Source organism: Conger conger, chromosome 2 (assembly GCF_963514075.1).
Source record: "Conger conger chromosome 2, fConCon1.1, whole genome shotgun sequence".
Lineage (NCBI taxonomy): Eukaryota > Metazoa > Chordata > Actinopteri > Anguilliformes > Congridae > Conger > Conger conger.
This window is the reverse complement of record NC_083761.1, coordinates 66380466-66401925: the sequence shown is the minus strand read 5'-3', so window position 1 is coordinate 66401925 and position 21460 is coordinate 66380466. Positions and strand designations below refer to the sequence as shown.

Genomic DNA, 21460 nt, shown 5'->3' with positions numbered 1-21460 from the left:
TGGTGTTCACCAGACATAGTGCACAGATTTCTGCCCAAAAATGTTGGCCTCATAAGACCAGAGAATCTTTTCCCTCATGCTCGCTGCGTTCTTTAAAAGCCATTTGGTAAACTCCAAGCAGGCTATCATATGCCTTTTACTCAAGAGTTTACTCCATCTAGCCACTACCATAAAGGCTTGACTGGTCATCCTTCTGGCAGGTTCTCCCATCTCTGCAGAGGACTTCCAAAGCTCTTTTAGAGTGACTGTCCCAACCTGGTTACTCAGTTTTACTGGATGGCCAGCTCTAGCTTCTTCCATTTCACAATTATTGAACACTCAAAGCTTTAGAAATGGTTTCATGCCCTGATCTATGCCTCACCACAATTTTATCACAGAGGTTTACGGAGAGCTCCTGGCTTGGTTTTTGTATGGAAATGCAGTGAATTGTGGGACTTTATATACACAGATGTGTGTATATACTACTAATCAATTAAATTTGCCACAGGTGGACCCCAATGAAGTTATAGACATATCACAAGAATAATTCAAGCAAACAGGTTGCACCTGAAACTATGCAAAGTGTCTGAATACTTAAGTACATTTTTTATTTAAATTTTTGATTTTTAATACATTTACAAAATGTAGTCATTATGGGTTATTGACTGTAGATTCATCGCCAACATAATTTTATCCATTTCAAAACACAATAAAGGGTGCAAACAGTGAAGGGGTCTGAATACTTTCTACTTTACCACTGTAGATATGGGTATTTAATTTGCCATAATAACTTTTGCCTCATTGTTTGGGTGCCTGTGACGTCAGATATGTCTGCATGGCATATCACTCAAGTTATGCAGTCCTCTAGCGCAGGTGGTCCAGTGTTGCTTTAAATCCGGATTGCATAGTGAAAAGATGGCAGCCGGTCTCACAAATTCGGTGCGAGTTATAACAGAGGATGCCATGATATACTTACGCTTTCAGTATAACAACATTCTGCACTAATGCAGGGAGAGATTGTAATCTACAGAAAAAGGCACATTAATGAGTCATTAGCAGCGTAGCCTACGCAGTAAACGTAGTTTACTACGCTCAGTTACCATGATCACCCAGTTTGTAAATATGTAAGTTCAAAGGGCCCAATAGATACAAACGTTCTACGGAGTTCCGCCTATGAATGGTTTGGCTCTTGAAGCTTGGCTAGAAATACAGTTCAGTGGCTAGAAACGCCTTTGTATGCTGATATCCCGTTTGCGTCTGTTCTTCCGTATGCTGTTGCGTGCGCGGTCCATACCGCGACGTCTTCCTCTTTTTGCCCTGCTGGCTCGCGCCCGTGTGGTTGGTTGCTGGGACTGAAAAAATGGTGGCGAGTACACGGGTTCAGAAGCTTCTCCGCCGATACAAACTGGCGATCGCAGCCGCGCTTACTATTCTTCTTATTCAGGGGCTAGTGCTCTGGAGCCTGAGGACCCTTGAAGAAGGGGAGGTGGAGGTGAGTTGACAAGTTATGGATATATTATGAAATACGACACAATATTACTGTTTTCATAAAGGGTTCATTATCCGTCGGTGATTCTAACGTTAAACAACTAGCTAGCTGGCTAGCTATACATTTATCTTGCTAACCAGCCCAATAGCATTCTTGTTCAGTATACGTTGTGATTAGAATTCAAACAAACAAACTGCCATCAATATCCAGTTAGTCAACTATACAAGGAAGGAGATTAACTACCCATCTTGGTGTTACATACAAAGGGTAACCTCGGATTGTCACTGCAAACTAACAACATAGCCACAAAGCGCGTTAACTAGCTCGATTGTTATGTAGAGCTACAAGTGTCCGCTAATGTCACCTGTGTGTAGAATTCACTGTGATTTAATGTCATTTACTATAAAGGAATTAGTTTCAGTGGTGCGTAAAATATAGCTGCCACAAGCACTGGCTCCGACCCGGTTTATAGCTAAGTTAGCTGTATTGATATTTGGATAGCCAGCGATAGTATTCTACCCATATCCCTGTATCATCTTACCGTAGTTAGTGGGCTTGAAAATGGTACGTGCGTAAAATTGCAACATGAACGTTACATTTGGTTACTGGATTTCAGTATTACATGTGATTCGCTAACTAGATAAAATACTGCTGCATTGGACTTAATGAACATTAGCTAGCGGTAGCTAGTTTGCTAGCGCAAGGGCTGTCAATTCGATTATTCGTGTGACTGTCTCGTGGCAAGTTAAAAGGGCTTTCAGTGAGTAAGTACAGTTTACTTTTAGCAGGTAACTTGTGACATTAGAGATTCCGATTGTTATTTGTGTTTGGTTGAATAACAACTTCACGTGCATTTTAGTTTTTGGTGTTCCCGACGAATGAAGCTTTCTTCCATTCACCAGTTCATTCATTACCATTGCAAATGGAGGAGATTGTCTGGCTGAAAACGGCTATAATTGTGATCAAGAGCTCATGGACAACAAATGGCCCAAATGGTTCTTACTGGCTATGTGCAAAGGCTTGTGGTTTGTAGTAAATGTTTCCAATTGTTGCCCATTGAAGAATGATACATTGCAATTTTGTCTTATTGTATGGCTTTTTAATTTCATTTCTTTAGATTGTGACTTCATATTTGAGTGTGCCTGCTTTGAATACAGCATAATCTGAGTAAGATAGCAATCAATTGAACTTAATAGAATGAAGCTGATGCTGCTATTGGTACAGCTGTCATGTCAAAATCTAACTTGCCTCAAGCCCTCTGTGTTAATAGGCACATGCACATGTCTCTTTTCTTAAAGCAGTGAACACCCAGCTCTGAACAGTCTTTGTGTTCCAGGTCTCTGAGCCAGTCAGAGGCATATTTATATAGGCTATAAAGGGTAAAGCAAGCTGACTTCCTCTTCAGAGGACCCTTGTGTCAAATCTTGTGCCAACTGTAGGTAGTAGTGCCAAGATGTACTTGGAAGAGCTGGCGTGGAGGCACAGTCAGTTGGAGGGTGGAGATATATGTTCCTTATATTGGTACACTAATTCTCTAACAAATTCAGTCTAGCCAGGAAGCACTGCAGCCCACACTCTAGAGGTAGGTGGTGAGCAATATCTGCGATCCATCAACAGGTGCCAGAAGAAAGACATGGATTCAGAATAGAAAAATATGCAGGCTAAATATGATGATTTGACCAATTACATTGAATCATTCCAAAAATAATGTCGAAGACAATTTACATTTAGTATTTTTCTCGTATGTGAACTGGCTTATAGATCCTGACATGTAGTATTGGCTCCAGTCGTAGAATGGCTTTGCAAGGTGAGGACTGTACAGAAGACATGATTTTGATTTGGTGTTTAGGTTTTGATGCTCCCGTTTGCCAGGCAAATAAGCTTCTAAGAATTAGCTAGGTTACACAACTGATTGGCATGATTGTATGTATGGAACTATAGTTCAGTTGAAGAATATCCCTACTTTAACAATGACAAATTAGTTTATTTGCACTTAAGTTTGTACTATAAAATTTTTGTTGACTATAACAGGCTAGTTACAGATATTTGAGGTAAACAAGACCTGGAAAAGGTACAAAAAAACTAATTAGGCACAGTGTAATCTAGCTAATTAATGGAAGTGTCACACTTGCTCTCGACAATCCGAGGCAGTGGAACCTTTAAGTCACCTACAAATGAGGTCCACATCAGTCAACATTTTACATGAGCTGCCCGCTCTTCAAAATAAACATGTATCATAAGATGGTCTGTAAATGTTTTCATTCATAGTGTGAGTTAATTTTGCCATAGCTGCCAACAGAGATCATCTGGGGCTAGTGAGGTTTTTTTGTAATTGTGTCAGCGTAACTGAGCTTAAAGCTAGCACTCTTCCTCCTTCCTCTGTAAGCTAGTTTTGTGCAAACTCCACCTCTGCGACACACATAACAGCTGCACACACTTATTAGTGCGGGGGGCTAACGCTCAAAATTGTGTCAGTTAACAAGTTTGTGCGAGTGTGAAGAATGTGCTCTTGGGTGCTTTCTCTCTGGTGGCTATTATTTATCAGTGCTCCCCAGGGTATTAAATATAGGCTATATGATATATCCTTACTTCTGTGACCAAATAATTGTGCTCTCCATAAACATTATTTGACTTCCATGTCTGGTTTTTCATTTCTGGTATGAATTGGCGTTATCTGAACAAATGGTGACATCACCCTACTCACCAGGCATAGCTAATTGTTGCCTCCATCTTAAGGCCCTCTCTGTGCTTCCCTTTTTACAGAAGCGCTTAAGAGGGTGAGGGTGATGTGGGACACCCATGCTCAGGAGTCTGATCTATCTGCTTAGAAGGTGTTCACATGTACCTGCAACATTTGCACATTCATTCGTTCACTCAAAGAAAATGTCTGGCGCGAATGCCAAACTCCACCAGTATGGAAGGTTTCTGTTGCTAGCTCTCAGTGGAAAGACTCAAAAGCATTTTATTCCCCAAGTGCTATCGTTTACTGTACACTGAGTCAATGGAACCTCCACCCACTATGTGAAAATGCACTGTTGTTGTGTTTGTGTGTCAGCATTGTGTTTTTGACTGCTATGATATACTAAACAAGCTTGGTTTACACATTCCTGCCTCCTCTGTGCTGTCAGTCCGATTATTTCAGTCTCTTCTTCCTGCTCAGGCTGCTTGGGTCGGCTATTATGAATTTCCATAAATGATCTATGGAACCGCAGAAACTCCCTGTTTAACTGGTATTTTTAATGACATTTGTACAATAATGTAGGCTTTGCATCCATATATTTTTTCATTACCAAAATCAACATTGATGCTCTGGTTTCAGAATGTGTTAGGCCCCACAGGTAATATATTATATATATTTTGTTTGTTACTTTACAACCTGGTTGTGCACGACAACCAGAACCGGTTTTAATTTTACACCCATTTATAGATGGCAGGTAAATGTAATTTTGAGGTGTGTGCCTGTGTTAAGAATATCTCTCTTAAAAATAGATAGCTTTCGGATACATTGTCAGTCTGCTCCTGCCACTGTGAGACCCTCTTTCTGCATGCTTAGTTTGAAGAGTATAATGAAGTTTCTAGCCCCATATCTAGAAGGAAGCGTGACGTATGAAGACCAACATGTCCCAGTTGGAGTCTCTGTGTAGTGTAATGCAGAGAGAATAGGCTTTGGCACGGCTGATATTCAGGCCACTTTGAAGTTTTGCAGCGGATTTGAGCCCTCAACCCCCACCCAGCCACCCACCCCCTTTCTCCCCTTTCTTTGCACAATAAAATGCAGATTATGCCAACTTGCAGGAGTCACCCATTCATTTGCTGTCATCAGTATTGAATCTTGTTTAACATTTTGCATCAAAGCTCGTCCTAGTTGCTATTGCTCAGAACAAGTATGTGAAGATGTAGAAGTATTCTCACGTGGGAGCCCTTACTTGTAATTGCCAGTAACCCAGCCACTCTTATCCAAAGATTAAAAGACAAGGAAGGATTCTTAAAAAAACAGAAAGCGCTTAGGTGGCTTACCTGTAGTACAGTGTGAAAGATGAGAAGGTGAGTTCCCCAGCCTGCAGGTATGCAGACTCATGAGGGTGATCTGCTGAAATGCCTGCACAGGAATGCACCGTCACCCTGGCATGCCTTATCAGTCCTGCCATCTCCGCAGGCCTTCAGGTTTAGACAGAAGCTGGTGAGCTGTGGGAATGATTGATGAATCTGGGCAAAAGAAAGCCTTTGGAATGTGAAACTGTACAGAGCAGCCTTTCTGAGTTGGAACTGGGCATACAGTGCATGACAGCAAGCTAGGTCTGTACATTAATAAGAGCTCAGCAGGAGAGGGCTGTTCTCAGAGACTCAATAACCGTGCTTTGTGCATTGTTACATCCCTAAAATGTGACTGAGAGTTTGTTTTAAGTCTCACTGGGACTGGGTACAGGGATTGAGCATGTGCTTACTAGTTACTCCAGGAAATGCCTTCTTTAAAAATGGTGTTGATAACATCGTGTAGGCGATGTTTGGTAATTGTGTGTTAACCGTGAAGGTGCTGGCGCTGGATTCCCTGGCCCCCACCACGGTGCTCATGATATGGGGTGTTGTAATATTTTCTTCATTCGGTTATCTTTTTTGCTCTGAATACTACAATATCTACAAAATAATACATTTGTATTTTTAATGCTGGGATTTTAGTGCAAATGGAAGCTTGTATGTATTTGAATCTCTGAGAACCTATCTGAAGAATGTCTAGTAAACTGCTTTGTCCGTACCTTGCTGGAAATGCCAAATCAGTATAGCACAAACAGCACTGGCCTACTCCCATTTTGGTTGTATCAGATGCACCTTATTTAAAATGGCATCTCTGACTGTGCTCTTCCTGTATGATACTTAGCAAGGCAAAAGTGAGAAAAGAGCAGTTCCTTTGGCCACTATCTTTAGAAAAGAACTCATTGCGGTGTGCTTTCTACCATCTGTCCACACATAGGCCTAGTGGTCAGCAGAGTCATGGAGCTTATTATGTCCTCTGGTGTTTGTCTGCTGGCCGCTGAGAGGCCCCAGTCCTGTCATTTTCTGTGCCTCTTTCCCTCAGCAGTGCTGCTCAAGAGGTTTCACCTCTGCCTCCCCCGGCACAGCTGCTTCTTGGATGTGGTACAGTCTAACAGTGCTCAGATGAGATGGCAAGTGATGGTGCGTGACTGCGGTCAAAGTGCGGTTAAAACAACAACAACCTAAGAAATGCAGCTTTTTTTAATACATGGGGAATGGTATTTTGAGAGTCCAGATGATTTATTTTCCAAGTTCCAGAGCGAGGTAATGGTGGCGTAAACATTGGTCGTGCTCCCACTTGGACGGAGTTCGTGGAGCGAGTGTGACGTGTTTCACAGCTGCGGTAGAAAAAGAGTGAAACAGGCCCGTATGTAAGACGTCTCATTCACAGGCAGGGGAAATGGAAGCAGGGCGTGTGCGGTCAGTGTAATTACACTGAAGTATGTGCTGTGCTTAATGACGCTGAGAGCCGAATCTGGCTGGAGAATGGCTGGGGAAATATGTGCGGCCAGTCAAAAGGGCCGTCTTCATTTTTGTGGAGAGGGGCAGGATGGAGATTAGGTGGCCCTCTGTGGCAGTTGTGGAGTGTGTGTGTGTGTGTGTGTGTGTGTGTGTGTGTACGTACGTCTGCTAAATTTAACTGACAGCCCCAGCCACTGCAGGGATAATTAATAGGGCAGTGTTTCTCAAGCAGCAGGATTTGGTGCTGATAAGGCCATTTGCTCCCGGAGCTTTTTTTGAGCTTCTCTAAGCATGGCAAGCCTCCAGTCCTCTTGCTGCCCCTGTTTATAATTCCCACTTATCTCAGTTCTTGGTACTCAACTTGCTGCAGTGACTTTTAGGATAGGGTGCCCTTGATTCATGTGTTACTCACTGACTGACTGAATAGCGGACTTGGCCATCGGGAGAGGATTTAACATTTTTCAGTTGCTTTGGGCGTTTCAATGGAAAAAGAAAACAAATACTTGCATTGCACCCTGTTGTGTTATTTCAGCTTATTTTAGAGGAAGTGCTGTTGTTGATGTATCCATTAAAATACATGAGAGGGTAGATCTACACATTAATCAACAAACAGTCTCGCAAATTCCAAAGTCTAAGCCAGCGTTCGTGCCTTGTGCACTCATTGAAAACCAGGTCAGAGCGTTATCCGTGTCCTGTAGCAGTGTGCTGTTAATAAAAAAGCATATTTTCAGTAATGGCACTTCTGAGTATTGCAGTGTTTGTATTATTAGTTTGTTTTGATAGTGTTTTGGCTGTGCCTTCCAAGTCAGCGGCTTATCCAAATCCCACAGGCTGGCCTGCAGAGTACTTTAAGAAATGTTGAACTACAGACACTGCTTAAATAATGCTTAGACAGAAGAAGGATTGAATTAATAACAACGGATTCTTCTCAAATTTGACCATTTGGACAAGACCTCTGGGTGTGCAGCAATGGTTCAAGTGTCGGCTGTTTGTAAATGAATGCTCTTACATTATCATAGCCACCACTTCCAATTGCAGTTATGCTCATGCAGTCCTTACATGCACAGCATTTCTGGTGTACACCTGCATTGCCCTTCTTTGAAATGGGTTGCAAAGTTTGAAAATGTCCAGCAACTGAGATTTAAGGTTATACATTTCCATCGCATTCATCATATACTCACTCACTCACACACACACACACACACACACACACACACACACACACACACACACACACACACACACACACACACACACACACACGTTTTTGCACAAAAATGTCAGTCAACCTCACTATCTTTCCCCAAGGTAATCACCTCTAAATGGCAGACATGCTCAAACTAAACGAAAAATCTGAACTGACTTTTAGTGATTTCCCCAAGGTTTTTTTTTCAAGGATTTCCCAGGTTTTATCCTACCTAGCTGCTGCTGAATAAGCAGTTTCACAGGTCACACAGGTCAGGTGCTGTATTTTATGCAAATACAGTCTGCCTTTGGCTTGACCAGCAGTCCTGCTTGCAGGATTATACACACACACACGCATACATATTGACACGCATTCACAGTACTGTGCAAAAGGCTTAGGCATCCATAGATTTTGTTCATATAAATGTGGTCTTTGATGGTTTTTTTGTTTTTGTTTCATGCACTAGTTTGTCAGTAGAAAATAGCAAATTTGAGATTATTTTTCAAAAAAGTTAAATGTTGCAGATATTTTCTTGTATTTAAGTAAATAACATTAACATGAAATAATAGACCACATAAAATCCTGATTTTGGCTTGATCGATGCACTGACCCATGTGTATTCAAATGAACCGAGTGACTCCAAACTTATGTAATTTCTCCTTCTATCAGCTTGATGAAATGTCAAAACATCTCCAATGGTTACTTTGTGGGCCATTAAGAAACACTAATTACAGTGTTTATAGCAGAAACATGGGCTGTTAGGTTGGCTGATTATCAACATCGTTTTTGAGACTGGAAATGTTGGCAGTGTTGAAGTGGCACTTTTGCCGTTGACTATCCTTGGAGAGACGTCTGTCCAATGCTGGAGCAGTCTCCGTATTTGGATACATATTTCATATCAGTGTACCCGAGCACGCCTTTGATCTTATCGCCACCGTTCATTAAACTAGCATGACAGGCTGTTTATAGTCTTGTGACTACTTCTTCATAATTCATCAAAGGAGAAGAAACTGTGGAACTCATTAACCTTTGTTGCAGACTGTTTCTCACACGGCTTCTCCTTCCCCTCCCCCAGAGGAAGCACAGGAGGTCAAAGCTCCCGGACAACAACAGCCAGAACCCCAAGAAGGAGGCTGCATCCTGGGAGAGGCAGAATGGGCAGCCGGGCAGGAGCCGGGGTCGCTGGAAACCCGGGATGGAGCGTCCGGGGGCCACGACGGCCAGCACCCTGAGGCGGGAGCCACAGGGCCACGGAGAGGCCCCCGGCAGAGACAGGGGCTCCCAGGGGCAGGGCGCGGCCGGCGAGGGGCTGGCGCACGACCCCTCCAGCAGCAGGAACTTCACCGAGCTGAAGGGCGGGGAGGGCGGGGCCCGCTTCCTGCCCGCGGGGCAGGGGGACATGGGCAGTGTGGAGGGGGCCCCCCAGGTCCCCAGCAGCGACTTCGTCCCAAAGTGCGACATTACGGGCAAAGACGCCCTGTCCGCCCTTCACCGCGCCACCTCCCGCCAGTGCAGGCAGGAGATCGGCAACATCGTGTGCCAGCATCAGGAGGGGCAGCTGATGCCCCAGGCCCTGCCGCAGTTCTGCCTGCAGCACGGTGAGACGGGCCCCACGGCTACACACTGACGTCAGCCTTTAAGTGTGTGCAGCATACCTTTGTCTGTAAACAGGGCCCGCAGCATGTAGTAGAAACAGAAATATCTTAAATATGTGGTACAGTAACTGTTGCATTTTTAAGCTAGATTTGCATCCAGCAATATTATCTTCATGTAGCATGTTTACCAGCTCTCTGCTGGTAGGCTGAACTGAGCACTCTCTCAGTATTTTATATAGTTATATATTAATACCAAAATTCATATTTCATCAAACCTAATGACCAGCTTTAGGAATTACTCCAGATGGAAAATCACAGCACATGCAAATACCGTGAAGCAGGAATAACTCATCATGCTCATCATGTGCCTCTGATGTTATCTCAGGCTCAGGAGGTACAGGTGGAGCGATCACTGTACTCCTAACATCAGTAGATTTCATCCTGAAGAAACTCTATGAACGCTTCATTTTATGTAGCTTTAGCTACCGGCAGTAATGGTATCATCTGTCACAATTAACCTACAGCGTGCTCTGTCTAGTCCGAATATTCGTGCAGAGAATGCTGTCTCTGTGCGTCACTGAGAAGACGTCACGGGAGAGACCCAGCAGACTCGCTTGCGCACACACTGCAGAGACATAAATCAATGTCGATCAGACCGGCTAGATTACAACCGCACTGCTGCGTCCAATGAAAACGTTTACTCGCACGAGGCAAGAATTTTACAGATATGCGCGTCACATGGCCACCCTCTGGAGCCCCGTAGAGTGTTGCTAAGTCCTGTTTGTTGATGTTTATGCGTCTATCGTTTATCGGCAGTCTCCAGCCCCGTGCTGCAGGCGGATGACCTGGACACGGACCTGACCAAGGTGGAGAACCCGGTACGGGTGGCGTTTGTGCTGGTGGTCCACGGACGCGCTCTCCGCCAACTGCAGCGGCTCCTCAAAGCCATCTACCACCGCGACCACTTCTACTACATCCATGTGGACAAGGTATGGCGCTGGGCACGGGTGGGCTTGGGCCGTTCCTTTGGACGTGTACTCTCAGCGTCGCCGAGTTTGAGCCCTGTTCAATGCGCTGCAACACATCCCCGGCCGTGAAGAAATTGGAGACGGCTGCAGACGTAGGATTCGGTTGGCGCTGAAGCGGAAGGCCGGATGAAAATGGATTTAAATAAATGAGAACCGTGTGTCTGCCTAGGCAGTGGAGGAGGGTTTGTGCGTCACACCTTAGGGATTGTTAGCATGAAAGCGTTAAAGAGCTGCTGGAAGCCGTCAAGCCAAGAGGAGCCTCTTTGTGCTTTGTTCTGCGCTGCAGAAAATCCACTGTTTGCCACGTAGCAGACTGTGGAACTGGCACCCCGGGCGGAAGGGGTTTCAGACTGCCACGCACAGTATCTGTCACCTGCTTTAACATTTTGCATACATGACTCCGTTTCTCTCCAACTGCCTGCCCCGGTTTCGGTTTGTCTATCTGTGCGGTGTCTCTTCTTGCCCTGGCTATTTGAATGCTGGCAGATAAACACTAGTTCCCTTTGTATGCTGTTCATTTTTAAAAAACCAGTGGTGCCCCGAGCCACGAATAGAAGATCACAAATGCCATTTAAAAAGGTTAATATAATGTACAGTAGAAAGGAATAGGTTTTATACTGCCTCCCATCTCTTTATTTTTCAAATTGGAATCTTTAAATGTCTCCCACTCGTTTTTGCAATTAAAAATAATAATGTGCAGAATGGCTACTACATTAAACAAGACAAAAGCATGTGCATCAGAGTTTAAAGAGTTTTTGTTTTTACCCTTTATCTTGCTCATAGCCCATCACCGTTCCTTGCTTGTGAAACACCTTGTCCTTGTAATTTCGCCATTTGTTTGAGCACCATAAAATTGTAATTATGTGAAAAATGCCACATACTGTTGGCAAGCTACTGAAGATATGCAATTGCTCGATATGTGATTGTTCATAATCGTAATTACCATAATTTTCATGATTCAGTTCCTCATTTTCACATATCAGTGCATCTGGCTTCCAATTGCCTGTCACTACAAATTCCCATTACAGACATCTAACAGCAGTCTACAGCAATATAATCATAGTAAAGCAAGTGAGAAGGAAACTGGGTTAGTACTACAAACAAAGTTTTGGGTTGAGATTACTTCCTGTCTGTACGGATGATTGTGTTTATTCTGGTGGAATTTCCCACTGAGCCTGAAAAGAGACTATAAACCTCACAATCAATTTAGAATTTTCTCCTTGAAAAATATATTGTAGGACTTAGTCAGGGGGAAAATGAAAATGGTTCCCGTGGCACTGAAAACATTTCAGACAAAATCTTTCATCAGTGCTTCACGACTATTCAACTGAATATTAACCTAGAAATATGATTCACTTGTATTCATGTGCTGTTGCCATGGAAATACTTCCCAGAATAATGTATTATATATGGAGCATTTTTGCTGCAAATCTAGTAATTGTCATGTTTAAAGGACACTTTTGCAAAGAAGTTACAAAATATAGCTGCAAGTAGAAATTGAGTGGCCCAGCAAATGTAATGAGCTTTTCAGAAATAAGGTAGTTTAGTTTCTAGGCCCTAAATGCATCGTGATGTTTTAGTCCAGTCATTGTAACATTGACCATTCCCTCGCTCCTCCCAGCGCTCCAATTACCTGCATCGTGAGGTGGAGCAGATCTGCAGACTGTACCCCAACGTGCGCACCACGCCCTGGCGCATGGTCACCATCTGGGGCGGGGCCAGCCTGCTGAAGACCTACCTCCGCAGCATGCAGGACCTGCTGTCCATGCTGGACTGGAAGTGGGACTTCTTCATCAACCTCAGCGCCACAGACTTCCCCACCAGGTGTGTGTGCGCGAGTGTGTGTGCGTGCGCTCGAGTGTGTGTGTGTGTGTGTGTGTGTGTGTGTGTGTGTGTGTGTGTGTGTGTGTGTGTGTGTGTGTGTGCGCGCGCGCGCGCGCGCGAGCGAGAGTGTGTGTGCAGTACCTCTACTTTTAACCTGCCAACCGCATTTTGGTGAATAAAGTTATCCACAGCTGTAATATTTTTTTTCCTTATAGCATAGTATTATGTTTTGCAACTGGGGTTTTAATAGTTTTCCTGATTGTTACAGACTGTCACTACTGTGAAGCCTGCCTGACGTGCTGTTGTACTGTGCACTTTTAAGACACTGTCAGACGTTATGCAAGTACATGTTTTTTTTTTTGTAGAAATTGGCAGAAATAAAATTGAGTAAAATTTTTAAATGAAGTAAAAAATTAACTGCACACTAAATCTGAAATTATATATGCCCATCTGCTTTATTAGGTCCGTGGGCTGTAATAGTTTTGCGTTGCAAGCATTAGTTCAGCACCTGATGCAGAGATATGCTGCATAGCTTTTTTTTTTCCACAATCAGTTACAGACAGATTTCAGAGGGCCCTATGAGCCTTTTTCTGCACTGCAGCCAACCCTTAAAGCATCTGCTATTCATGGAGAAATGTGTACTGACTGGCTCACAGCAGTAAAGGCAGTATCCCGAGGAAAGCACTTCATTCAATTCAGGCGGAAGTCAGCACATTTCTAGTGCCTCTTGTGCTGTCTTTTTGGCTGATATCACATTTTATGTTTGTTCCTTTTCTCCCTGGGTGTCTAAACAGGACCAATGAAGAATTGGTGGCCTTCCTCTCCCAGTACCGAGACAAAAACTTTCTTAAGTCGCACGGAAGAGAAAATGCAAGGTATCGGAACTTGGCACACTGGTGCCCTAATTCTGAAAAATGTTTCAAAAGCACCGCCTGTCTTGGCTGCCAAACAACGCCCAACAACTTGTAATGCTATTAAACAAAACAGACATGTCGTCATACAGGAAATGTGTCTGTGTATTATGATGCACAGTACAGGCAATGCTCCAGGCTAGCTGTATTGAGATGGTGATAGTTCTCTAATGCTGTGGCAGGTTCATTAAGAAGCAGGGTCTGGACCGGCTCTTTCACGAGTGCGACTCCCACATGTGGAGGCTGGGGGAGCGGACGATACCCCAGGGCCTGGATGTGTCGGGAGGGTCCGACTGGTTCGCCCTCACCCGCCGCTTCATCGAGTACGTCATCAACTCCCAGGACCAGCTGGTGTCCGGCCTGAAGCAGTTCTACACATACACCCTGCTCCCCGCCGAGGTACTCCACCTACCGCGGTCTCCTGGCCGTTTGCATCACCACGTTACATCGAGAAATTAAACTAACTTAGTGCTCATCTTGTTTTCTTGTTGCTCGAAAAAATTAAGATTGTTGCAGATTTTGGGGATTTGGACTCTTACTAATGTTCAGTGTTCTGTCTCCTAGTCTTTCTTCCACACAGTGCTAGGCAACAGCCACATGTGTGACACGCTGGTGGACAACAACCTGCGAGTCACCAACTGGAACCGCAAGCTGGGCTGCAAGTGCCAGTACAAGCACATCGTGGACTGGTGCGGCTGCTCGCCCAACGACTTCAAACCGAGCGATCTCATCCGAATCCAGGTAGCTGTCAGGAAGAGTTGTGTGGTTTTAATTGTATGAGTTACCATACTGTACCATGTTCACTTGAATCCAAATTGCACGTTTTGGCAGTTTTAATATTGCCATTAATCAGAAAATGGGAGATTATCACCATGTCAACTTTACACTTAGCTAGCTAGCCAGCCTTAAATGGGATTGCTCATTTTTTCTAACCACTATTGAGGTCACAATTTAGCGTCAAAGCATGCAGACAGCTGACTTGGCAAGCAGTGGTTGCGTGTTAATTTTGCTGAATGTTACCTCCCTTTTTGTCACTTTGCCAATGATGCACAGAGTGAACATTTCCGTCGGGGAAGGGGATGAAATACTTAAGATATCTAGCCACTGATAAGAAAAGCAACAATGACATTAATCTCGTAATATGGCCGCAGTGTATCAGGAAGTCTTGCGATAAACAATAGCGCTCTTTAGCCGAATTGTATGGATTAAATTACAGGTTGCGATAAGCCCTGTAGTTCCTTTATTGTTTCCAGTGGAAAGTTGCCCTCAGAGGCTTGACAGACTTGGCACCGGTAGCTAAGGACAAAGGCTCTTTCAGTGGGTCTTTGCAGAGGGCCAAATTACACAGTAACAGATTTGAGTTTCATCTTCAAACTTGGCTGACTGTTACTCCCTCTCCTCTGCAGCAGCTGACCCGGCCCACGTTCTTCGCCCGCAAGTTTGAGTCGACGGTGAACCAGGAGGCCATCAACATCCTGGATGCCCACCTATATGGGCAGTACGCCCCCGGCACGGCCGCCCTCAAGGCCTACTGGGAGAGCCTGTTTGAGCGGCCCGACGGGGTGGGCTCCCTCAGCGACGTGGCCCTCACCTCGTACTCCGCCTTCTTCCGCCTGGCGCTGCGCAGCCTGGGGGCCGCTCAGGGGGCCGCGCAGGGGGCCGCGCAGGGGGCCGCGCAGGGGGCCGCTCAGGGGGCCAAAGAGGCCTGCAGGTCAGACCGCAAGCGCCTTTCTCCTTTTTACTGTCTGGGGTTCATCATTTTCCTTTATTGTGTCCCGCTTTTACAATGCTTATTCCTTCTTGTTTTATTTTCACCATTGTACATGTTGCCATTTTATTTGCCGTTTGTTCTTTTTTTCTGCTTTTATTGTGTCCCTTTATGTAAGTTTACACCTTATTCTTGTTCTGGGAAGCACTTTGTGCTCTATGCTTGAAAGGTGCTATATAAATGAAGTTTATTAAAGGTTTTTATTTTCATCACAGCCTTTCACTGACTTCTGCTCAGCTCAACTCTCAACTGGTGCAGAGAGCTTTAGAGTTGAGCAGAGAGCAGAGAGCTTTAGAGTTGAGCAGAAAGCTTTAGAGTTGAGCAGAGAGCAGAGAGCTTTAGAGTTGAGCAGAGAGCAGAGCTTTAGAGTTGAGCAGAAAGCTTTAGAGTTGAGCAGAGAGCTTTAGAGTTGAGCAGAGAGCAGAGAGCTTTAGAGTTGAGCAGAGAGCAGAGCTTTAGAGTTGAGCAGAGAGCTTTTGAGTTGAGCAGAGAGCAGAGAGCTTTAGAGTTGAGCAGCAGTCTTGTGTTCTGCTGAGGGGACATATGGTCATTCAGAGATGCATCATTATTTCAGAAGCATGTTGGAGTTTGGTGTTTGCATGTCATGTCCATTGTCATAGAGACCTGGAAAGGAATTGAACCTTACTGTTTACTTTACCTGTTTTTGTATTCTCCGATTTACGAACGGATCATAAAGTTTTGCATTTCCTCCTTTGCCATCCAGGTACGAGCCCATTGGCTACCCACTGTCAGTGCATCTGTATTTCTACGACGACCGTTTCCAGGGCTACCTGGTGAAGCAGGAAGTGCAGCTTTTGGGGTCACAGACGAGGCTGACCCTGGAGGTCTGGGCGGTCCCCCAGACCACCCTGCAGCTGGAGAGCAACCTGCATGAGTTTGAGCGGCTGAAGAACCTGGAGGTGTGAACTGGCGCATGGGGAGAGCAGGCAGGGGGCGCACTGGAGTATAGACTCAGCACACATATCAGTATATGGGTGACGCCTTTTTTCCATAGAGAACGAAAAACCAAGTTTTATGTATGAGTTGTTCCTAATTGAGTAAAGGACAAGCCGTGGCTTGTGACTGAAATGGAGTGTTTATATTGAATGCAATAATGAGGCAACCTTGAATACTCGCGTACTGATTTTTATGTGTGAAACTTGTGCGTCCTTACCAGGTGCTTGCATATCTTACTATGTGTAACTTACTAATTTCATTTTTTAGTGTTTTTTATGTTTATTTACTTATTTATTTTCTCTCCATGCTTGATGTGATGTGGATTTTTCCAGAAGCTGGTCAGTTGTTTTTAAGAGCCGGTCGGCCATGCCTTCAGCAAATCCTAAGCATGTTGTTTTGCGTTTTGGTCAATGCCAGGTGGGGATAGAGTGGGACCCGAAGGAGCGTATCTTCCGGAACTTCGGGGGGGTTATGGGCCCCCTGGACGAGCCGGTGGCGGTGCAGAAGTGGGCCAGGGGCCCCAACCTGACGGCCACCATCGTGTGGATCGACCCCGCCCAGGTGGTGGCGGCCTCCTATGACATCAGCGTGGACGTGGAGGTGGAGTTCACGCAGTACAAGCCTCCCCTGCAGCGCCCCCTACGGCCCGGGGCCTGGACCGTCAGAGTGCTGCGTCTGTGGGAGACGGTGGCTGAGGCCCGCTTCCTCATCACCCCGCTGGCCTTCAAGGCCCGACAGCCGCTCCGCAAGGGTGAGCCCCCCCCCCCCCTTTCTCTCTTTCTCTCTCTCCCTCCCCTCTCTCTTCCTCCCCTCTCTCTCTCTTCCTCCCCCTCTCTCTCCCCCTCCCCCCTTCTCTCTTTCTCGCTTTCTCTCTCTCCCTCCCCTCTCTCTCTCCCTCTCTCCCCCCCTTTCTCTCTCTCCCCCTCCCCCCTCTCTCCATCTCTCCCCCTCTCTCTCTCCCCCTCCCCCCTCTCTCTCCATCTCTCCCCCTCTCTCTCTCTTCCTCCCCCCTCTCTCTCCCCCTCCCCCTCTCTCCCTCTCTCTCTCCCTCCCCCCCTCTCTCCCCCTCCCCCTTCTCTCTTTCTCTCTCTTTCTCTCTTGCGGTCAGTCAGCCTACGCAACCACTGGGGTCAAGCGTTTCCTGTTGGGTGTTGGGTCATAAACATTGTGGGAGGAAGTGAAGCAAGGTCCTATTCCTCTTCACAGCCTCCGAGGGTCTGTAGCAAGCCATTCAGTAACTCTTTATTTTACAGCCTGTTACTTACCTAGTGTTGAGCTTGAAGATACATTGTGCCTGTCCTTTCCAAACTGTTCTTGGTTGGTCAACCTCCCCGCAATTAGCGTGTAGAAACCTTGCGATTGTAGAAGGTCTCTTTGCTTTATCTCACACAATTTCAAGACTCTTCCTCTCACTTTAACACATTATTCAGGCTAAGTATTTCTCTAACCTTAACATGTCATCACTATCTGCCTTTATGCTCTACCAATGCTTGGTGTCTTACGTGCTATCATCCGTCTGTTCAGATGAGGACAGCTGGCTGCACGCTGGTCCTCCCGGCAACCTGTACATGGACCAAGGCTTCCAGCAGCTGAGCCCGGTGCTGAAGCTCACCAGGGGGGAGCAGGCCCTGGAGGAAGCCCAGGAGAAGGCCCAGCTGGTGGGCAGAGCCCTGGAGGACTGGATTGACGCGAGCGTGGGGGTTTTCTGGGTGATGGGAGACATTTGCAGCACCGAGGCCTCGCCTTGCCCTTCCCTGGTCACGTGCAACACAACCAGCTGGAGCTCCCTTTCCCCCGACCCCAAGTCTGAACTGGGGGCTGTCAGGAGCAACGGCCGCATCAGGTAGCCCTCCGGAGACGGCGCCCCCCCTTCCTCGGAGCGGAGCCGCTGAAAGAGCAGCTCGCGCAGGGTCGAGTGCACGGAGCCGGGCCCCGGAGACGGGGCTGACCGCCGGCGGGCCCCGGGACCGGCCGGAGCCTCCACGGCTGTGCGCGAGGACGCTGAAGAGAAGCTCTCGGTTTTGCACAGAAGCATTTAGACTTTAGTTTTCATTGTTCGGACCTGTTGTCCTGTCGTGTTTTTCTGAAACACAAAGCCTGACGTGCAGGCTTCATCAGAGGCCTTGTGGATCGAACTCCGTAAAGACGAGGGCTCCAGTTTTTTTTTGTTTTTTGTTTTTTGTTTTTTGAACATTGTAAGAAATGTTTTAGACAAGGAAGTACGAACTGGCCAGATTTATACATGCATAACGTATTTGAAAGGTTCCCCCACCCCTCATTGTTTCCAGCCTTATAATAACATGACAGTGGTAGAAGTGCACTTTACTGTAAGAATGCTATGATGGGCCTTACCTCAGAGGTCAGGGGTAGAGGTTCAGGCAGACGAACCTGAAATGGTGGTGACTCACAAGCCGATGACCCTGACGAAACTGCAGCATTGTTTGCACTGATACTTCAGGCACAATTGAACTGCGTGACCGCAAAAAGATCAATGTATACATACAGTACTGTGCAGAAGTCTTAGGCACCCTAGACTTTATTATATTTTTATGTTTATGTTTTTGTGTGTGTTGGTATAAAAGAACACATTTGAGATTTCCAAAATATTTAATTTTACAGGGACATTTGTGTATTTAATTTTTTAAAAGTAACATATTGCTGTAATTGACTACTTTTTACATAAAAACTTGATCCAGGCTCTCTGAGATCAGAAGCAAGGAGCCAAACAAAGTCTGCAGAAGAACGGTGGTGAGTTCAAAAACATACTTGGAACTGCCTCCCTGCTGATTGTCTTATAGAACTGCAAGACAGCGTTGGCTATCTCAGAGAAGTGATGCAGTTTTTACGCTGAAGGGTGGTCATAAAAAATATTGATTTGATTCAGTTTTTAACTATTCTGTCAAATTACTAAAATGTAATATAAAATGTATAGTACGTTTATTTAGGACCTTTCATTGAATAAAAAAAAAAAAGAATCTTATCTGTACAGAATGTGATACAGGTGCCTAAGACTTTTGCACAGTACTGTACATTTCAGATAAATATATTTCCAGGTATGACCTGGTTTTCTCTTTCGATTTATTTTCAGTTTTATTCTGTGTAGGCCCTTTGAGTTTACCGTCCACTTGTGCAGTGCCAGTCGCTGCTTTGGCACAGAGGAAGTGCCTGACCGAATAGCTGAGGAATAACTGGCCCCAGAAGTTTGGTCATTAGTAAAAGAACCACTATGGAATGAGTTTTCACTTTCAGATGATCAATTCATCTAGCCTTGGATGCCATCCGAGCAGAAGTACAGTCAGGTTGGTCAAGATTTGGGTTTATTAAGACCACCCCATGTGTCCTATGTTTACAAGCCTTTACACATTTTAGTGTTTTGTTTTCAGAAGTCTTTTTTTATGCAAAATGTAAGCTAAGACCTCAATTTAAAAGCTATCATATCAAAAGCTGAAATAAATGAAGATGATGGGTTTTTTTAAAATCTGTAACAGTTACTTTACAATATGGGAAATCCCACAAAATAATGCAAGTATGCCTTTTTCTTGTTATGTGAAAGTCCACCACACTACAGTGTGGTCTGTTGAGTTTAATCTTTGGTCAGCAAACATTGCACATGTGTAACTCTTGTTTTTGAGCCACTTTTCAGCATGGATTAAAGTGACCTTTTTAAAATGAGTCGTTTGCAAAGTGAATCACACGCACCCCCATGCACACACACGCAGTTCAACAAATATTTATTTTTCTTTTTTGGAACAATGTTCCACCTGCCAGTACCAGAACATGTATTTCGTAGTGAAGAGAAAAGCCCAGATGCACATTTGCCACATTGCATCCTCTATGTTTTGTTTTGTCACGTGCTATGGGCATGGGGACCAGGCAGACCCCTGTGTGGTGGTGTGCTGAGGCAGTATTATTATGGATGTAAACCACCCCCCAGCCTTCCTGCTAGAGTACAGGAGTCCTGCAACTGGAACCCTCAACTTTCTCATTGTGTAAATTTGAGTGATTTTATTATCTCATCGGTCAACCACAAACTAAAACAGTTTTGAGTGGCCTTATTGTTTAACTTGTTCATCCATTTTGATATGTTCACAGGTCAGAAACATAGTTTACATAGTTTGAGCAATCCACTCAGACACTGTCAGGGGTGTCAAACTCAAGTCCTGGAGTATGTGTATCAGCACAAGAGATGCATTTCCAAGTCTTTCATTGGCTAAAGAGTCCACACCTTGTTCTCAAGGTCTTAATTGGCTGCTGATTGAAAGGAAACCACAGACACTGCGGCTCTCCAGGACTGGAGTTTGACACCCCTGCTCAAATAGTCTGCACACCTTGATTCCAGCACCTAAATTGGCCGCTGAATGAATGGAATGAAAGCAAAAACCCGAATGGACTGCAGCCCTCCAGGACAAGAGTTTGAGACCCCTGCTATAATTGTAAAAATATTTGAAAGTTTTTCAATTAGCATTATTTTCTATGGCCACTGGGGGGCAATGTGTGAACATGTGAACATGTGTGGACCGTTGAATGGATTAGTTCAGCCAACTGGACATAACCAAAGCATTGTGCATATGTTATTTATTTTTCTGTGCATGGGGTTTTCAGCTATAATTACAGATTTTAATTAAATGTGTTTTCCATAGGTTGTGTATGAGTGCTTGTAATGTCCACATTGAATTATCAATTAGTTGTTTGCCAATGTTTTTGGCCAGTTTTCAGAAAGACATTGCATGTACATAATTGCGTGTTTACCCTGACAGTCTCTCATTACCCTGAAATAAATATAACAGACACCAATTGCTCCTGGTCTCCTTGACTAGCACTAGGGTTTATCCAAAAAAAAATTACGTGTATAAGCACGTTATGGGGACGGCTGCAATTCAAGTGGATCAATTGATCCTTCCACCCTCACCCGATCGAATGGAATTCTACTGGCAGTTCAATGTGGATTAATACATTTCGGTTCAAAAGTACGAAGTACTCTGGCTAAAATGAATGCTGGCACGTGTTTGGCGTATGAACAGCTACTATCTCTGCAGGGCAATTGTGGTCTTGTGGAAATGTCATTCATCAATATAAAGTATGAGTGCAGGCTCACAGCCATTGGCTTGTCAAGAGCATTTGTACTCTATATCAGCAACCCATTGTTCTCATGGGTTGCGGATATGCGATATTGCTTTGCTGTAGTTTAATAGCACAGAAAAGATGGACACCTCATGGCCTATTGGTTGAA

At 44.9% G+C, this 21460-nt stretch overlaps 1 protein-coding gene across 1 annotated transcript; it reads left to right on the top strand.

Annotated features, from left to right (window-relative positions):
* Positions 1–1218: 1218 nt before the first annotated feature.
* xylt2 (xylosyltransferase II) lies at positions 1219–19902 on the top strand. The gene is made up of 11 exons (XM_061232735.1): positions 1219–1471; positions 9223–9745; positions 10559–10731; positions 12392–12594; positions 13389–13469; positions 13688–13904; positions 14070–14246; positions 14912–15216; positions 15998–16193; positions 16648–16981; positions 17755–19902. The coding sequence occupies exons 1-11, from the start codon at positions 1340–1342 to the stop codon at positions 18075–18077; spliced, it is 2664 nt and encodes an 887-aa protein (XP_061088719.1). The 5' UTR covers positions 1219–1339; the 3' UTR covers positions 18078–19902.
* Positions 19903–21460: the final 1558 nt, after the last annotated feature.

Coding starts and splice junctions, on each gene's coding strand:
- xylt2 (XM_061232735.1), top strand. CDS start 1,340: ATGGTGGCGAGTACACGGGTTCAGAAGCTTCTCCGCCGATACAAACTG. Junction 15,217..15,997: donor GGGGCCAAAGAGGCCTGCAG/GTCAGACCGCAA, acceptor TTTGCCATCCAG/GTACGAGCCCATTGGCTACC. Junction 16,194..16,647: donor AGCGGCTGAAGAACCTGGAG/GTGTGAACTGGC, acceptor GGTCAATGCCAG/GTGGGGATAGAGTGGGACCC.